This window comes from Parasteatoda tepidariorum, chromosome 6 (assembly GCF_043381705.1).
Source record: "Parasteatoda tepidariorum isolate YZ-2023 chromosome 6, CAS_Ptep_4.0, whole genome shotgun sequence".
NCBI classification, from domain to species: Eukaryota; Metazoa; Arthropoda; class Arachnida; order Araneae; family Theridiidae; genus Parasteatoda; species Parasteatoda tepidariorum.
In genome coordinates, this window is record NC_092209.1 from 53,904,349 (window position 1) to 53,923,215 (window position 18,867).

The 18,867-nt window shown below is 27.6% G+C and overlaps 2 protein-coding genes across 3 annotated transcripts; one reads left to right on the plus strand and one right to left on the minus strand.

The window, feature by feature from the left end:
- Positions 1-439: 439 nt before the first annotated feature.
- On the minus strand, positions 440-8,098 carry LOC107441099 (TM2 domain-containing protein 1 biscotti). The gene is made up of 6 exons (XM_016054247.3): positions 7,803-8,098; positions 4,044-4,120; positions 2,996-3,086; positions 1,925-2,016; positions 1,477-1,550; positions 440-632 (listed from the first exon to the last, which is right to left on the minus strand). The coding sequence occupies exons 1-6, from the start codon at positions 7,901-7,903 to the stop codon at positions 522-524; spliced, it is 546 nt and encodes a 181-aa protein (XP_015909733.1). The 5' UTR covers positions 7,904-8,098; the 3' UTR covers positions 440-521.
- Positions 8,099-8,286: 188 nt separating this feature from the next.
- LOC107441098 (molybdate-anion transporter) lies at positions 8,287-17,536 on the plus strand. Of its 2 annotated transcripts, none has more exons than XM_016054245.3 (3): positions 8,287-8,556; positions 11,629-11,719; positions 15,917-17,536. In XM_016054245.3, the coding sequence occupies exons 2-3, from the start codon at positions 11,681-11,683 to the stop codon at positions 17,252-17,254; spliced, it is 1,377 nt and encodes a 458-aa protein (XP_015909731.1). In that variant the 5' UTR covers positions 8,287-8,556; positions 11,629-11,680; the 3' UTR covers positions 17,255-17,536. The 2 variants fall into 2 exon arrangements, with proteins under 2 accessions (XP_015909731.1, XP_015909732.1); XM_016054246.3 differs by having other exon boundaries at positions 8,294-8,686.
- The last annotated feature ends 1,331 nt before the right edge of the window (positions 17,537-18,867 follow it).

Here is an 18,867-nt window from a genome sequence, read left to right on the forward strand (position 1 = left end):
AGTAAATTGTATGAAATAGGTGCACAAAAAGTTTACATGAAAATCATGTCATTGTCCCATGGTAAACTGGGTATTACAGTACTTTTTTGTCATTGTTAAGACAAACAATTTTATACAATATACAAAGATATAATAAGTACAAGAAGATTTGATCAAAATCGGAAATTCTGAATACTTGTCCATGAAAAATGCTTGTTGATTAAAGTGAATTATTAAAATGCAGTTAATTAAAGTGAAAATACTAGCAGAAAACAGATACTTAGTTATTATTTTTAATGAAAGTCTTATTATTAAAAATATTGAGATGACTAAATACATGCAGTTGAGCATTTTAATTCTATAGATTTGACATTTTTTTTCAATAAATGTGAAAAACAATTATTTTATAAACAATAAAATGAGATGTATATTATTACTTATATTGTAATCAAAATACAGCTTATAAAAAAACTAAATTTATTTACAAAGAAAAAAAGATTACAAACAGTATTCTTCATTAATATCATAATGAAACAACACAGTCACCAATCGTCTTGTGGCATTACAAAAGTTTCATTGTCTCTTTTGAGAATAGTAAGCTTTGGTCCAAAGTAACTAATAATGTAATGAGAGCCATCTGCTGGTCCAACAACCTAAAAAATTACCAGCAGTTAGTATGCATAGGGAATTCTTTTTAGAAATGAGAACATTTAAAATAAAGATAACAGTTTCTATGTTTATACAAATAAAATCTTAAAAACAACTTTAGATTGTTATATTTATCGAAAATGTAAAATTAAATTTTGATTTCCACTCGAGTGAAAATAAAATCTTGATTAAAATTGTTTTAAATTACTTATGAGGTAATTGAAATTTTTTGGTTGCAAAGTAGAATGCAATGGATGCTACAATTAAGAGCTTTATGACATCCAGAAAACTACTCTGTGGAAAAACGTTAATTACATTATTGATTGTTAAATGGATCAAAAAAATTTCATGTTAAAGCTTAAATACATAATATATTTCTTTATTCCTATGCTTTTAATACCCTCCAAAAAATTTCTTTATAATAAAATATTCTTCTCATCGAACTATATATATATTATTAATTTTTTTGGTAAATTTGGTTTTTTGGATGATAAAAAATACTTGTTTTTTGACCAGGTAATACATCAGCTTACATACAATTGCAATTTGTTTATTTACGCAATGCATTTTTGTACTGCTAGTTTGAAGTTTACATGAAATTTACATTCTTATTTATACTACAAAGCTTAAGTTTATTGTGTTCATTTTGGAATTGATTCTATTTTTCCCCCCCAAAAGAACAGAAATTTTAAGCACATGAGTCGAACATATATATTTTTTTAATAATAGGATCTAAATAGTTTGTTATAAAGGACACTAATTTGCAAAAAAAGATCAAGAACTTTAAAAAACATAACTTAAATGACTAGAAATAAAAGTTTCACTAGAGTTTTAAAACAATTTACTTACTTGCAGTGCAATCAATATAATGTCCACTAATTGTCCCAGAAACATAAAACCAAGAGTACACAGCTTAGCTAATCCTGAAAATATATTTTGTTATATGTAATGTTTTCACTAAAATGTTGCTTTAAGAACAAAATTTGTAACTCATTATCAGTGAAAGCAAGCAGGATGTATTCTGTTAAAAAACAATTAAAGGCTGACAAATTTTCTAATCATCTACATCACACATTAAATAATTTGAATTAAAAAACATTTTAAGCCAAAATTATAAATCTTATTTTAACAACTTATTCAAATTAAGTAAAACAACAATATTTGGATAAATTACAACTAATAGCACAATTTTAATAAATGTTTGTTTTTAATTAGATAAAGATAATCAGTTTCTTCAATTTAATACAAATTGCTAGAAATTACATAATCCAATTGGATATTAAATATCAGGACTCACCAATAGCGTAATATCCAAGGTAAAACCTATCAAATCCAAACATTCCCAAGAAGAGTGACAATAATAACGCTGTTTCATATGAATAACCATTTCTGAAAAGGAAAGAAAATTAAAAAGAAATAACATTATCAAGGCATCAAGTATATCTATTAGATAAAACTATAGTTTTCAAAATAGTAAATCCTACTGGCATTGTGCTTGCTTAGTGCGTACTAAAAATCAACATAACTTACAATACTAAAAATTTTAATATTTTTTTCTCCACTTTATACTATTTATCTCAATTATAAATACAGGGAGATAAAAAAAATGATTTGCCTTACCAACACATGACCTTCACGGAAGCAAACCATTTAAATATTTTTTTTTTGGATAAAAGTATGAGCTCTAGAATTTCGTAAAAAGGATCGTGCCGCTTTCATGGCCATGGTTACAGAGATAGAATTATGAAATTTTTATGCAGCAACATCTCGTTTTTCTCATTGTAGCATCATCTTCTCAGTTAAAAACTTAAAAATGGAGTTGGAAAGATATCTTTAACACAGAAAGATGCAGCATACAAATTCAATACAAGCATGTTCAAAATTTATAGACTACTTTTTTTTCATAACTGCTGAACACTGCCATTTTTCGTGCTAAAAATATTGCTCCAAATCCATTTCAAGATTTTACTATGATGCTGTTTATATATATATATTCCTTCTCTCGAACAGTAAGTTAGCCAAGGGCTCATATGTTAGCAAAGTTCTTTGATAATCATCCAATATATATTTTTTAAGGTTCTCAGGTTCCCTCTTTAATACTTATAAGTTCACCATGACACAGTAAAACTATTTTATTTTATAACCGTCGTTGAACAGCCGACCCAATTTTTGGGTTTACGACTACTAGTGTACTACATAGACTTGCAATTTTGAACTCAATCCAGAAGACAAGGATACAACTTATACTGTTTATCAAGGTTTTACAGCTTAATGAAATTTCATGTCATTTAAAAACAATACTTTTAATTTATAGTTTTACAAAACTACAAATCAATTCCAAAAAATAATTTATTTTTTTTAAACTTACGTATATTGACACTCTATATCTCTTTCAAACATTGTTTGATTTAAACCTGTACCATTTCTGCATTTTATTCCTTGAGCTGGCCGGCACAAAACTGAAAATATAAAACTTCAATGAATAAGGACAAAAAATACTTTTAGTTTAATTTAAAATCAGATAATTAAATTGCTCTATGCTTCAGTACTATTAACTATTTGTCAAGAACACTAGTTTCCACTTTTTCTAGTTGGGCAAAAATTCTATATATAATTATGATCTAGACATTACACCATAGTTGTAATTTCTTATTCCAAGTTTTTGCTCTCATAGGAAAAGCAGAAAACAGTTTTCTTTATAACTTTCTCGAAAAGTAGTTACCAGGACTGAAAATCTTTATGCATATGGGATTCTATTGAACTTAGAAAATTAATAAAGCAGTCACTTTGATAGAACTTAAAAGGTAATATGGAATTAATTATCTGCATAAATATTTTTCAATTTACTTAAAATACAGTTATAAATTGCAGTCTCATTCAAAAATATGAAAAGAGATTCTAAGCATCCGAAGATATATTAGAAGCGGAAGATGATGAAAGCAAAGAATTTCAGCAAAACATACATAAAATTACATGAAGAACTTAACATATTTACATCAGTCGAATTAGCGGCATTTTGAAGAAAATGCATGCCATACCAACTTTTAAGAAGCCAATACAGTTATTAGTTTGACTGAATTTTAAAAATATCTGATATTCAATTAAAATACTTGATTTTTGGTATTACAAAATTTTTAGTGCCAACCATCGAGTTAAGGATTTTAAGGTTTGACTGTATAAACAAATTAATATTGAAACATTTATGTTGAACTATCAACCAAGTTGTACTACCTTTAAAAGAATATGAAAAAAATAAAAATGTACACAATGCTAATTAAAGCAAAAGGCAGATGTAGGATTTAAAATGGTAATAAAAAACAGTGAGATGAACAAAAATATGAACATTTGATAACATATAATAACTTTTACATTACATTTATAACTACAATAAAAATAATCGACTTAAATATACATACCTTTTGCCAAATTATTTTTCTGACATGACCATGGTTGTTGGGTTTTAGGATCAATATCTGGTGGAAGACAAAGGTATCTGATAAAATTAAAGAAAATATATGCAAAAGTGACAGCACAACAATATGAATTATACTGAATGGATGGTTTTTTCAGTACAAATGTAAGCAAAAACAAATCTCAAGTTCTTTATCTTCACGAATTTCTATCAGGAAATTTATTTCCTGCATGGGACATTTTCAAGTATTTAAATTTTGTTGTCAATAAAAGAAATAAATAATATAATTTCAGAGCTCAAATCTTCTGTATGTCATAAGATATTAATGAAATTAAGTAGTTCTGGTGAATTTGAAGTGAAAATTTGTTTTAGTTATAGAATATTGTTTAAAAAGCCAGCATGATTGCTATATTTAGAAACAACTCGCTTTTTTGGTTTCTTTTGATTTGTTTATTACTATTTGTTTTTGTTTCAAGCAGTGCACCGTATATATGTTAGATGGAGACAAGTTTATTTTGCAACACAAATTTTTTTTTAAATTTCAAAGTTGGTATACTGTTGAAAAGTGTTTAATAACAATTCTTATTCTAATATTAATTTTAAGTTTTTATTGCTTCTCAAACTACATGTTTACTCTCTTTACACTATTTATGTTTATTATTCTATAACTTGCATTTACTGTTTTTTCCCATTTAACGTCTTTGCGTAATTTACTTATTCACTGTTAACATAGTGAACATGTTGAGCCAAATGTCCTCAAAATACATGGAATACGGTAACCGCAGATTTGGGCAGTAATAAGTAAAGTCTACAGTGCTTTCTAGAGTAGAAAACACCATCTATATAAAATATCTAGAAAAACTATAATTTCTTAAATGAAAAATTAGTTTATAGCAGAACAAATTTTCTTGCTGAGTGAAATATAAAATTTAACTTTCATGACTATTTTTCTTCTGCATTAGTATAGTTCGAAGACTATTTAAACATTACATAAATCAGCTATAATCACTTTATTGCTTCAACTTTAGAGAAAAATTTATAAAAATTCTAAACATTATATTTCTGAGTCTAAAAAAAAATGACACCATTAGTTTTAACTTTTTTATAAAGCTACTCTAATCAAACCATACTCTGGCATCAAAATTTTATTAAGAATAATTTTATAAAATGGAGATGTAAGGATTTTTAACAGTAGAAAAAACATGTTTGGCATGCATAAAGATTAAATAACTCCCAGATGAATAAGAGAAACCTGGATGTATAGTGTCACTGAAATAAAGTCAGCTCGATCTTATGCCATAACTGGACACAAAAAAAAACCCCAATAAGAATCAAATATATATATTAAGAGAGTCTATATCCAAAAACATATTTACGAAGAGTAACTTAATTCCTACCCAACCTGGGCATGAAAAAGAATTAATTAACTTTAAAAAAAAGTGGAAAAATAGTATTCTGCCGAAATAAAGTTACTATTGTTAACATTTAACATACCAACACATCATAATGTAATACAATACAGTGTATATACAGTAAAACTTGTGTAAGTTGACCACTTGTGGTGCATTGTTTTAGTGGTCAACTTATAGAGGGGGTGGGTCATTGTTTACTTTTTCGTTTCCTATATCAAGTTGCTATATATTTAATTTTTTTTTTTAATTGACTTAAACATTTTATTCAGAAAATATGCAAATGAATATGTTAAGAAATGTGTTTAAACCTGAATGAACTTCAATTTGATACATATAATTCTAATATTTAACTAATTTTTTTAAAAAAAAAATTATTTCGTTAGTTATGCATGTGAAGTGTTTAATAAATATAATTTCTTAAAATATCAGAACACGAAAACATGTAATTTGAAAACTTTAACAAAATAAAATTATTTGAACACTTTAAAATTTATTTACTACACTTAAAGATCAAAGACCATAAATAAAGGATCAAAGCATATTTCAGAGAATTCATTTATTCAAATGCTCACTATTGCAACAAGAGCAACTTTTCAACTAACACACCTGTTTTCAATGAACGGATGGGAGAAATGGTAAAAAGCTGACCCCTCACAGTTTCCCCTTAGGGTCAACTCACAAAAGGGTTTAGATTAGCTTTTTACGCTATTTCACCAAATAAGTGAAATTTTAACATACATTGCCAAAATGACAAAATTTTCTGAATTTTTTTTCTGGTCAACTTATGAGGGTTCTAGAATAGAATTTCATAATACTCCAAGACAAAATTGACTTATTTCAGTGGTCAACATACAAGATAGACAGGTGGTCAAGTTACAAAGGTTTTGCTTCTTTATACAGTAGGGAACCGATTATCCGGAACGATCGGGACTATCGCTATTCCAGATAACTGATTTTTCTGGTTTTCTGAATCGCTACAAAAAGCCGTTTTTTTTATTGTTAAATCCAACTAAAAAAATTTTTTTTTTGGAAATAATCTTAAAAAGAAGAAAAAACGATGGAGTAATACACTAATGATTATTTACAAAATGATGGTAAGGTTAACATCTTTCAAAAAAGAAAGAAAAATCCTAAAATCTTATGAGGAAAAAAAAAATTTTTTTTTAAAAATGGTGGGAAAATTTATCGAATTTCGTTCCGGTTTTCTGATTTCCGGATAACGGATTCTGTACTGTATTATATAGGAAAAATTCCGTTCTTGATAATTGAGGTCAACTTATGCAGGTGCCCAACTTACAAGGGGGGTCAACTTGGCAGGTTTCACTGTAACTGGTCTTTTGACTGGTCATGGTATGTTTAATGTTAAAAGCCTATATATTCACCATGTTTATACATGATCTGTAATATATGAACGCTGTGTATCATTAAATAAATCCTTGAGAACATTAGCTTCAATATTATCCCAGGTTTCAATGACGGCTTCAATTCTGCTACAAACTTTTGTGACCACCCTGCAATTTTATTAAAATTAATTTAACTAACGAACAGTGGTCAAATAAATTTACAAATCTTACGTTAAATTTCAGTTATTTAGAAAAAAAAATTGATAAGAATATTGGTTATCTCTAAAAATATTTAAACCTATTATACATACTTAACATTTCTCTGTGATAGAGGAAATATAATTTCACAATTTTAGGACCAGTTGCAAAAGATTAAAGTTATTGAAATCTAAAACACTGTTTTAAACATCTTATTGCACAAAGAAAGCAAGAAAATTCAGAAGAAATAAGATAAATTGCTATTCTGGTGAACTAGAATAGCATGATAGCGGAATGCGACATGTAAATCATAAAATAGTTTTGAACCAGATGCTTTTTGCCATGTAAATTATTACATGCCCCAAGCATGGAATATTTCCGTATCGTGATCTGTAACGCCAACTACAATCGCCAAGGTGCTAAATAAATTTTAAACTTGCAAATTTTTTTAAAAAAAATATGTAGATGTTTTCCCGGGGGTGGCTACGAGTTATACCTTTCAAGTTGGTCCCTTTCTGTGATGTTTTTTTTTAGTTTCTCGCGGGCCACTGCCCGGAAGTTTCCAAGACTTGGCGATAATTCTGCCACAGATCACGATACGGAAATACGAAGCTGAATACATTACTTGCAGAATTGTAATTTATAAAAGAAATGAAATGAAGCGGTAATGTATCATTCATACATTGCTAAGCCAACTTGACAAAGTAGTGTATTAGTTAAAAAAAAATTTTTTGGTTAACATATTGCTTAAATCACAACACTATAAAAATTATGCAGTAATTGTATATGGATATACCCATAAAAGGATACTGTCCCATTAATAAATTAGAGCAGTTAGCTTCATAAAAATTTGCAAAGGTCTTCTGGGAAAGCATCAAGAAAATTAAAAGGCAATATAATGAAAGTTTCATATTTAAAATTTAACAGTATTAGACAATAGAATTGTCTGTTTTTCAACCAATTCCTGTTATTTCCATAAAATGTAACAAACAGTCAATTTTGTAAGATATAAAACTAATAACTAATTGATTTTGCAATTTTCTTTTCTCTCTAATGTTATGTTTGTTTATTAGAAACGTTTCCGACTACATACTTCTGTCACTTCTTATACTTCCGTTCAGTCCTCGTTTTCTTCTTTTCCGGTATTTGTTAAATAACATTGAAAAATTTGATATTCCTTGAAATTATTGAATTAATTCATTGAAATTATTCATTATTTCAATTTGTAAAAATTCGCTGCTTTTGAATATTTTTCGTTAAAAAAAATTATGGGCATAAGTATGAAGTGAAGAAACTTTATTGACATTTTGAAAATGGAAGTTCTTTATGTTTGTTATGAGTAGTCTGCATTAACCAACGAGTATTAACATTTCTATAAATGATGCCGGAAATGTTCTTATTCAATTGCTCTGCAATAATTCAAATGCAGCATGAATGCCCTTCCTGGCCGTCTATATAGGAATCGATGATTTATGAAAACTTTATGGCTTATATTTTTCTAGCATGGAAAATGTAAATGTAAATTTGCCCAGTGTTGACTCAGTTACCTATCATTCTAAATAAGGTTATTTACATTTAAATTGTTTGAAATATTTGTCTGATGCATGTGTAATATTAACAAATTTATTTTATTGTTCAATAAATGCGTAGTGTAATACGGTGTTTGATTAGTTAACTTTGCTCCAATTTGATAGGTGATTGATTTTGATTCTTGATTCTGTTACTTCAATTCTTAAAAATATTTTTGTATTTATCATTAAATTAGTTTAAAAAGGCACTAAGCGTTATGTGACTTAATAATTTGATATATCTATTTATATTTGTACTAACAATGTCTGCTGTTTATAACCTTTTTCCATTATTTGACTTAAAAATTGTATCGTTATTCTTTTTTATTTATATATGCTCTCACTATTATCAGTTATGCCATCCCCTTACACATTGAAAGGTGACTATTAATAAATTACATATTACTAATATTATACAGAAACTAAGGGTTTCTAAAATATTTTGTTTATATAAACATTGTAAGTTATTGGAAAGTTTACATCCTAGTGTAAGTTATTATCTTTTTCATTTGCGGCATGTTGCGGTGCATTTTGTTGCAAGGTATGTGTAAAACACAATACCTTGTTGGCACATTTCCCTTGCAATGTGTCTGAAAAAAATTGTGTTCTACTTCAAATTATGTTCTACTTGAAACTATTTAAAAAATTTAGACATTTTGAGTGTATCAGAGATGATTGTACTCCGGAAAAAATCCTGATGTCCAGATTTTTCACTAACCGCGATCCGGAAATCCAAAGTCCAGACGTTTGCAGAAACCATCGATCACATTTATGTATAAAAATTCTTGTATATTTTATTTAAAAATATTAGAACTAGAATTTATACTTTGCATCTCTTTCATTTGTAAAAAATTTTTCTGGTAGAATAATAAATGTGATTAGAGCTAAAAGCAAATATAATTCCATATAATTTCTTTAGAATTTCACGCTGTGAAAATATCAATGATTTTTTTAAATGCGTCATTAATGATTTTACTCAGGAAATTTTTAGGATTTTTGAGCTGGGCTCACAATTACCCCTGGTGTATGTTAATTTATTTTTATAAAAACTTGAACAATATCTGAAATGTTATGATTGTTGGGGGAGCATTTTCAGGTGTATTCTGAAAAGCAGAAGTTGCTTATGGTCAGTAAGATATTGAAATTGTTGAGCTTGAGAACTTAACTGCAAAATGTGCTACTAAAAGTTCATGATCATGCCTTAAGTATTTTTGTTGTGCAGGCGTCAACTTTGCAAGAAAAGATTTTATGAATATTATCGCTTATTTTATTTTAAGTGTTGCAAAACACCACCAATTGCAATAGAAGCAGTAACTTGCAAAGACCATGCGACTTCCTTAGTGATGTTCCTAAATAGTGAAACTAATTTGCATAGATCCTGTAAGTTGTTCAAGTTCTCCAGGTACTTGCAAGAGCTTATGAACTTCAGAAAATAAAATGGTTTGATAAAGCTAAAACTATCTGCACTTGCGGCAACTGCTGTGTCAAGGCTTTTTTAGATGGCTGCTGGAATCTAATATATCGACAGGTTTGAACCACTACAAGACCAAGTTTTAAAGGGAATGGAAAGTTCTATCAGTTAATGTTAAAATGGACATCTTAAAAAAGTTTTTTAAAAAGCGACTTTGTTTTTTCAAAACCTTTTTTTTTTGTTTAAATTCTTTAATCTGTTATACTGGAATATTTAAAAATCAGTATTATTATTTTTTGCTTAGGTGAAATGTAGAAAATTCGACTTTTACTATTGAAATTCGGAGTTTAAGAGCTTCTTGTTAAAAAATAAAGTTTAAATGTAAATAAAAACCTGTTCTAAAATATGCTTCATTCTGTTTAGAATATTTGGTACATTAACAAACTCTTGACAATTTACTTTCATGAAAACTAGTTTTTTTCAAAATATTTTATCTTAGAAATAGATTTGTTAATTTAAAATTGGTCCCTTGTCAAATAAAAAAAAAAACTATTATATGTCATTAATTCGCACCCTGTGTGTTGTAGAATTTGTAAATAGCAATGAATAAACTTGTTACTTTATTAAATGAGAAACAGAGATTTTTTGTTCAGTCACAATAAACAAGACCCTGATTGAAAAACTTGATTTGATACTAATTTAAAATTCTCAAAATTATGAGTAAATTTTTTTAAATTTTACTAAAACAAGACCTTTAAAAAAAACCCTAATCAGTAACAGAAACTCTCCAGCATGGCAGTGGGTGCTGTGAATTATTTTTCATTAATTTTTTTTTTTTTTTTTTTTTTTTGTTAAAGTGAACATGCAATTGAGGGTGCTGGGACTTCTTTAAAAAATGTCTCTGTACTTGCTCGTAATAAAAAATAAAAAGGTGAATTGAGAGAATGCCACTAAAAAAAAAAAGTAAATATTTTTTTCTGTTACTTGGTTAAAGGCTAAACTGTGTAGGAATTTTTTTTCTCTATTTTTTTTTTTTTTGGCACATTGTATAAAATTCAACCTAAACTTAAGCAACATATATTTTTATGTATTACTTTGAGCACCTTATATTATAAAATTTTGCTGCATGTATGTTAGATTAAGTTGTAATTTTGCAATAATAATCTCTGCATAACTACATTGAAGTTGCAGATAAATTTTGGTTTGTGAAGATAATGGAACAGATTCAATTTGTAAATTCTGCTATCAGGATCATAACAAAAGGAAGACTAAGAAAAAGCTTCTGAAAATTATTTAGTAGTTTTTTTAAAACATAAATGAAACAATAAACTACTTTTATTTTTATGTGGGATACAACAAGCGTGTTCTCCCATATTATCTTTTGCTTGTAATAATTGATATAAATGTTTTCGAATGGTTTTACTATTTAAAACAAGATCATAATATTTTAAAATGTGCTAGTTGTTTTGAAGTATTGCATTTGCCGAGGTGCATAGATAAAAGATAGATTCAGAGGATGAAAATTCTGTTTTTTTAAAGATAACAAATTTGTGAAATCAAACATTTTTTCATTTTTTGTTTGTTCTAATTACATAAATTTTTGTTTTTTTGCAAAATAATATGAATTTCAATTATTAATTTTACTTAATTCTTACAGGTTATATTTCATGTGAAACATTTTGCCTAGTAATCATCTTTGTAACTTCATCATGATGAATACAACTTTTAAGGAAAATACTATAACAAATGTAAGTATTTAGTACAAATTTTAACATGATAATTAGTTTTTGTCTTTAATTATTTAAATGTAGTCAATGCTGTCTATATAATTTAAATAAAAATTGTGTCAAAGTTAAATGAATCAAATTTGATTCATTATATGTAATTTATTGATCAATTTATTATATATAGTTAAGAACATTTTACTGCCAAATTTACTGAAAAATTTGTATTACAGTTATGCTTATCAACAATTTTATGAAAATTCTGAACATTAAATATACTAAATTTCTTATCACTTATGCTGCATATAATAAAAATTGAAAGAAAGCAAGAGACTTAACTTTTGGTTGCTGAAGATGTGAATTCCAGTGTAAAATCATTTGTGCTGTCCACTGAAAATATATTTTCCTATACTACTCAGAAAGAGATTGAGCAAATTCTGGGACAGACAGCCAGTGGTGCATGATCTGAATGGTTAAAATCATTACTGTACATAAAGACTTAAAAATGTTTAATTTTTTTAAATACCAAAGACTAGATATATTACCTTTCTTTTCTTTCTTTATATGAAAACAAACAATTTAGAGTTATTTTTAATAAACTATTTGTGATAAAAAAATATGCAGCACTCTATTTCAGAGTTTGTCATTATGCATCTGGACCCATATTTCTTTCATCGGGATGCATATTTCATGCAACAGATTTAAGTTATACTCCAAAAGATTTCTGGGGAAGAAATACTCCGTGCAAAATAGGAAACTCTGCCAGTATATCTAGAGCAGTGTTTCTTAACCTTTTTGGTATAATGGACCCATTTTAAAATATTTTAAGAAGTCACGGACCACCCCCCTGTGAAAAAAATAATTGCAAAAACCATCCATCATTAGAAAACATTTAATTTTATTATCTTAATAGTATACAAAATTTTGATAATTAAGATTTTTAATGTGAAGGTTGCTGCTGCTTTTCCTTAATTAACAAGTTGAATTGGGGGATAGTTTTCGACAAAGTAACGTGCATATCGTGTTCAACATTCAATCGATTTCGATGTTTTGTTTTTATAGTCACGAGTATGGAAAATCCCGCTTCGCAAAGATACACCGTAGCAAACAGAATTATAGCTGCCATAGATTGCTTTACAATCAATGGGGGCTTCCAAACGTTTTAAAAATTAGGACTAGTTAGCGGACCCCCAAAATATGACTCATGGACCCCTTAGGGGTTCATGAACCACAGGTTAAGAAACCCTGATCTAGAGGAAGGGACAATAACTTCTTTCATGTATTCTGAATTTAAAAAAAATTAATTCTTATTGCTCTAACATAACTGCTAATAAGAGCAGCTGATTTTGAAAGAGATTTGCATCTCAAAATGGAATTAAATTTGAAAAATCAGCTTAGAAGGAATTGGATAATCTTTCCAGGTTGTTTTGTGAAGGGCACATTTTTTTTGCTACTAATTAAGGTGTCAATTGTAACATGAATTTCGAAGATGCTATTAAGTAGTAGAAATAAAAAAAAGTACTTAAAAATTTGAATTCCATTTATGTTAAATAAATTTTTGTTTACTTTAGAAACCATAGTCTGTAAATAGTGAAAATAACAGAAAATAATGAGGATTGATGTTTTTTGATCAAATATTGAAGCCATAATTCTAGTGTATTTTCTTTGAATAATTTATATGTTAGTTATATTCTGTGTTGTAAAATAACTGTTATCTATAAATGTAATCTCTGTTTTGAAATTCACCACTCTATTTTAAAATTAACTCCTTAAATATTAATGGACAAGTGGAAAAAAATTTCTTAGCAAAACACTGCTATACCAGAGATGCCAACTGCTCCGGACACGCCAAAATAATTAAAATAACGGTAAAGTAAATTTTGCAAATATCTGACTATATTTGTTTGTTCTTTAAAAGACATAGCATGACATAAATTCTATAAAGTGGTGAATTATATAAGCCTGCGAATTATTTAGAAATAGTGGTGGATAAAAATCTACCAAATTGAATTTATTAGACCAAGAATCACAATTTATAAACAACCACTTTGAAATATATAATTGATGTCCGGAGCAAGTTGGCATCTCTGCTATACTAATAGTATTTCTTATTATAACATTTTCACTAAACTAAAAATTCATATAAATTATGCATAGGAAATTTAAAAATCTGATTGGTGCAAATTAGGAAAACCAACTAAACTGAAGTGGAAATGGTTCTTAAGTTCCTGATAGTTAAGAACCTGAAAGTTATGAGCTAATTTTTTGTGTATTATAGTGCTTGCTGCTATAGTCTGCTTTTTTTTAATGGAATTGTTTAAAAAAAATTTAACAAAAAAAGGCAACCAAAATTTTTGATAAATGAAAAAGTCAAGATGTCATGGTGAAACTATGAACTGGATTGTTCAAATAAAAGATTTGAAGCTAGATTGATAAATTCTCTATTGTAGAACTTGCTAATTGTTATCAATAGTTTAATTTACTACACAGTTGCAGTGATGTTAAAAATGCAGAAGATGGCTTTTGAAACTACTGGAAGTATTCCTTATAAACTACAATTTCATAATTAATAATTTTTTTTTTCTTACTGCATCTTTTTAAAAGAGTTCTGATATAACTATATATAGATATTTTTTTAAATAGGATTGTCCTATTATGTACTTCAATGTTTGAAGAAAAATTTAGCCTGTATTACTGCATGCAAAACTAAATTTATTGTTACAATCTAAATTGGTTAAAAAATTTATTAATGTTTCTATCTATTGTTCTCTTTCATAAATCAATTTTCTAATTTTATCTTGATAAACTAATTAAATGAAATAGTTTCTTAAGCTGTAACTTATTTTGAATTTAAATTATAAAATGAAAAATATACATTTTTTTTTTAAATTTCTGTTTGATATGGTTATGTTAATTCATATAAATAATTATATATTTACATACTATTTAATAAAGCATTAAGTTACAGTATCATATCTATTATTTCAAATCTTTCATTTTATTACTTAAGATTTTAAGTAATCTATTTCAACTATATTTTCAATTCATGTTTAAATTTTTGAGTTTAAAGATTTACAAATGTTTATTTATGTTTGATTAATAATTATTAATTGATGTTATGCTTATTGATAAGTATTAATTGACCCATGTTTTATCAGCCACAATTCAAACTTTCAGATCATATTTTTTTTACATAATTCAATATCTTTTAAGCAAAACTACCAACAACTACACAAAACTACCAACAACTACACATTTTGCAAAATATTTTATATTTTGAAACTTTTTAAAAATGTAGTTAATTTGCCAGCATTTTATGTGCTCTACTGCAAAAGAACTGGAAGAAAGTGACTTTATATATAAACTTTTAAATCATTCACTTGTTGCAGAGTGGAAATTAACTTTAAGTCGAATTTAGTAAACAAGGAAATAAAAACTTTGCTCGCACTAAAATAATAGAAAGAGCATAGGAGCAAAGTGTAGAAAGTTGGTATTCCAGAGGTAGATCATAAATATGAGAACTAAATTGTCTGTGAAATGCCAAATTTTTCTCCTCCTCCTCATGCTTTTAAAGCATTGTTATTGATTATTTTTTTGATATTGCTTTTACCCTTTATTGGGCAAAGCTTTTTTGCCTCTATTTTTACACTTTGACAAATATTTTTTTTTAATATTCAATATTTTCTAATATTTCATAAAATGTTTAATTTGGGGCCTACACCATATTATAAAATTTTAATTTAAATTAAGCATTTAATAGTTGAAATTAAACATTTAATTTGTTAAGTAGTTGAAAATGTTTATAAATCAGTCAGAAAAATTGAAGGGCTTATTCTCAAAATCAATCAAGATAGAAAGTTGAGAATTGAGGAATCATGAAAGGGCTTGACAAAAATAATTTATTTTTATTTTTTATATTTGCTTATCTTTGCTCCTCAGTTTATGGTAATATTTAAAATAAGCTTGACCTTTTCCTGCTATGTCATGTACCTTTATTGACATTCAACTAGAGCTTCTTTCTTTGTTCCAAATTTTAAGTGTTTGAAGAGGCTGTAAATTAGAGTAAATGACTGAGGAACTTGTTCATGTTTATGGACTGAGATTTTTTGCAAAACTCTTATCCCAGTAGGGTTTGTAAATAACTCTTTTTCATTCACTGTAAATAAAAACTTCACGATTTCATTGAATCTAATAAATTTTTTTTACTCTTTACTCCTCTAGGTATCTGATAATTGGTATACGAGCTTCACCTATTTGTTGCTACTCATTTCAATATCTGTGTGCTGCATGATACAATATGTGCTGAGAAAAACAAAATCAAATTTACATTCTACAAATAATGAACATTTTCTCAAATTTCAGAGGAAATACTATGTTGTGTATTTTCTTGCTCTCTTTGGTGATTGGTTACAAGGTCCCTACATTTACAAACTTTATAGCCATTATGGTTTCACGAGCACCCAAATTGCTGCATTGTATGTTGTGGGTTTCTCTGCCAGTGTTTTGTTTGGCACCGGCACAGGTGTGTTGGCAGATTACTTTGGTCGCAAGCGTATGTGTATGGTGTTTTGTGTCACTTATTCTTTATGTTGTTTTCTTAAAATATTTCCTAATTATAATATTTTACTTTTGGGGAGGTTACTTGGGGGTATTTCTACATCTTTGCTTTTCTCAGTTTTCGAGTCTTGGTATGTTTACGAACACGTACAGGTATATGATTTCCCAAAGGAGTGGATCTCTATTACATTTTCAAAAGCAACATTTGGAAATGGCATTCTTGCCATCGTCGCAGGCATCATTGCTAATTTCACATCAGATGTGCTGAACTTCGGTCCTGTGTCACCTTTTATCCTTGCCATACCGTGTTTTATGTTGAGTTGTGCCGTAATGTCGAAAGCTTGGGGTGAGAACTACGGAAAGAGGCAGAAAAGTGCCAAAAATATATGTTTAGAAGGTTTACAAGTAATTTTAAAGAACAAATTGATACTTATGCTTGGTATCGTTCAATCTTTGTTTGAAAGTGTGATGTATGTATTTGTGTTTCTTTGGACTCCGATATTAGATTCTAAACACCCACCGTTAGGTATTGTTTTTTCTGTTTTTATGGTTTGCATCATGATTGGATCTTCTCTTTATCAATTGTCCATATATCTTCAGAAAAAGCCATACGAAATGTTATTGCTTGCCATTATATTAGCCACAATTTCACAAATCGGATGTAGTCTAGCCACTAAGTCTGCAGATACAAATATAATGATTGCTTATTTTTCATTTTTCCTTATTGAAATAGCTGTTGGGATTTACTTTCCCTCAATAGGGTACATTAAAAGTGAATTTATACCTGAATCCCATCGGGCAAATATAATGAATTGGTTTCGAGTGCCGCTGAACATCATAACATGTATAATGTTGTTGTCGCTTCACAAGGAATCGGCTACCAGTGGCAATTGTGTTATATTTATGATATGCTCTGCTATGATGATGCTGTGTTCTTTTATTATGATGCAGATAATCAAAGTTCTAAGGTCTATGAATACACTTCCTGATCAAATTTGTTAATTGCTTAATAATATTTTTTTGTGATCAAATTTATCAATTCATCTTTTTTTCTAAATTAAATAAAAATTAAAAAAAATATTGATTTTTATGTACATAACATTAATAAAAAATTTTGATAAGGTTTTTTCCTATTGCATTGTCTTTTGATTAATAAATTTTTAAAGGAAAGAAACAAAATAGTGACTGTGTTTTGTTATGTTTTAATTGTTTCTCTTCTTAGTGGTTATTGTTATTCTAGATATTTATTTTATTAAACGGAATAAAAATTATTTTTAATGAAAATTGTGTTGAATTTTTTTTAAAAATCATGTCACAGATTATTTTGTTTTTATATCACTTTTTATCAGTGAATAACATTTAAGATCAGTGAGTTATTTTGCTTTTCCGTTAATTTTCTTTTTTAATGATAACTTAAATTTTCTCTGTGAATTTATTATATTAACCCTTTGAAAGAAATTTCAACTTTGATTTAAATAATTTACTGTTACAAATAAAATGAATTTGCTATATTTGCAACCTAATTTGTATAAAGAATTTTTTTAATCAGAATTAAAAAGTGTAAGCATTTGTTATGTAATTTATTTTCAATTTCAGTAATTTTAAAAATTAAATTATTTTCTTCCAATTGTAATAATTTCTATTGGTCTTTAAATTGAATTAAATTTTCTTTCAGAATATGTGAATAATTCTGTAATCTGAAATTTAAATTTCTTAACTTTCGCAAAATCCTATCTTGAAATTTTTTCCTCTCTTACCAACTCCTTTTTTCTTCCAAAAGTTCTTCAACACCACGAGACTCAAAGAAACATTCCTTAATGAATTAATAATGCAAGAAGTAATTTAAAAAAACGATTGCACTTAAGTAATCGTTTGGTGTTCTTTCATTTTTTTATTTTTTTTACTTAAATACAAATTTTACAAATTCCGATTTGTTACCAAAGAATTATTAAATTCATGTGGTATATTTGTCCTATTTTTTTTCGCTTTCAATTAAATCGAATCAATATTTTTTAATGATATTATGACATAAAATTACGAATCTGGCATTGGAGTAACACTTTTCAACGCTCTGGATTAAATCGTAAATCCATGTGGTATTTCAATCATATTTTTTGAACGAGGGGGGGGCAGTCTCTGCTAATATTTTTTATAGTTTTTAAAACCTATATTATTACATAACGCAAAATACTGATCTCGGATTTGAGTAATCACTTTTTGATGATTCGCGTCTATACCATCGTAATTCCATATGGTGTTTCTTATGGCAGTTATTGCTTCGAACTTTCTTAAGTTAAGAAAGTTCGTTCAGAACTGTTTTAGAATCCCTTTCATTTATATACAAGATGATTTATGGCACGCGAAATTAGAATTGAGCTTGATAAGTTACCTTTTAACGTAACGTTATTTTTTTTTTCGATCGACTTTTTCGCAATTATTGCTGCTGATTTTCACATGATTTAATCCCGATATTTTTCATATGACATTATTGTGGGACGAGATATTCGAATCGTGCATTTAAGATATCACATTTGGACACGCTCGATTTGCTTCGAATCCATGCGTTTTTTTCTGCAATTGATTTTTTAAAATCCCGGTATATTCCACACGATATT

Bases quoted from the DNA above. Each gene is read 5' to 3' on its own strand.
- LOC107441098 (XM_016054245.3), top strand. From the start codon at position 11,681: ATGATGAATACAACTTTTAAGGAAAATACTATAACAAAT. The intron at 11,720-15,916 runs GTAAGTATTTAG...TTACTCCTCTAG, and splicing joins AGGAAAATACTATAACAAAT to GTATCTGATAATTGGTATAC.
- LOC107441099 (XM_016054247.3), bottom strand. From the start codon at position 7,903: ATGAAACTTTCATTATATTGCCTTTTAATTTTCTTGATGCTTTCCCAG. The intron at 3,087-4,043 runs GTATGTATATTT...TTATATTTTCAG, and splicing joins GAAAAATAATTTGGCAAAAG to TTTTGTGCCGGCCAGCTCAA. The intron at 2,017-2,995 runs GTAAGTTTAAAA...TTTCCTTTTCAG, and splicing joins GATATAGAGTGTCAATATAC to AAATGGTTATTCATATGAAA.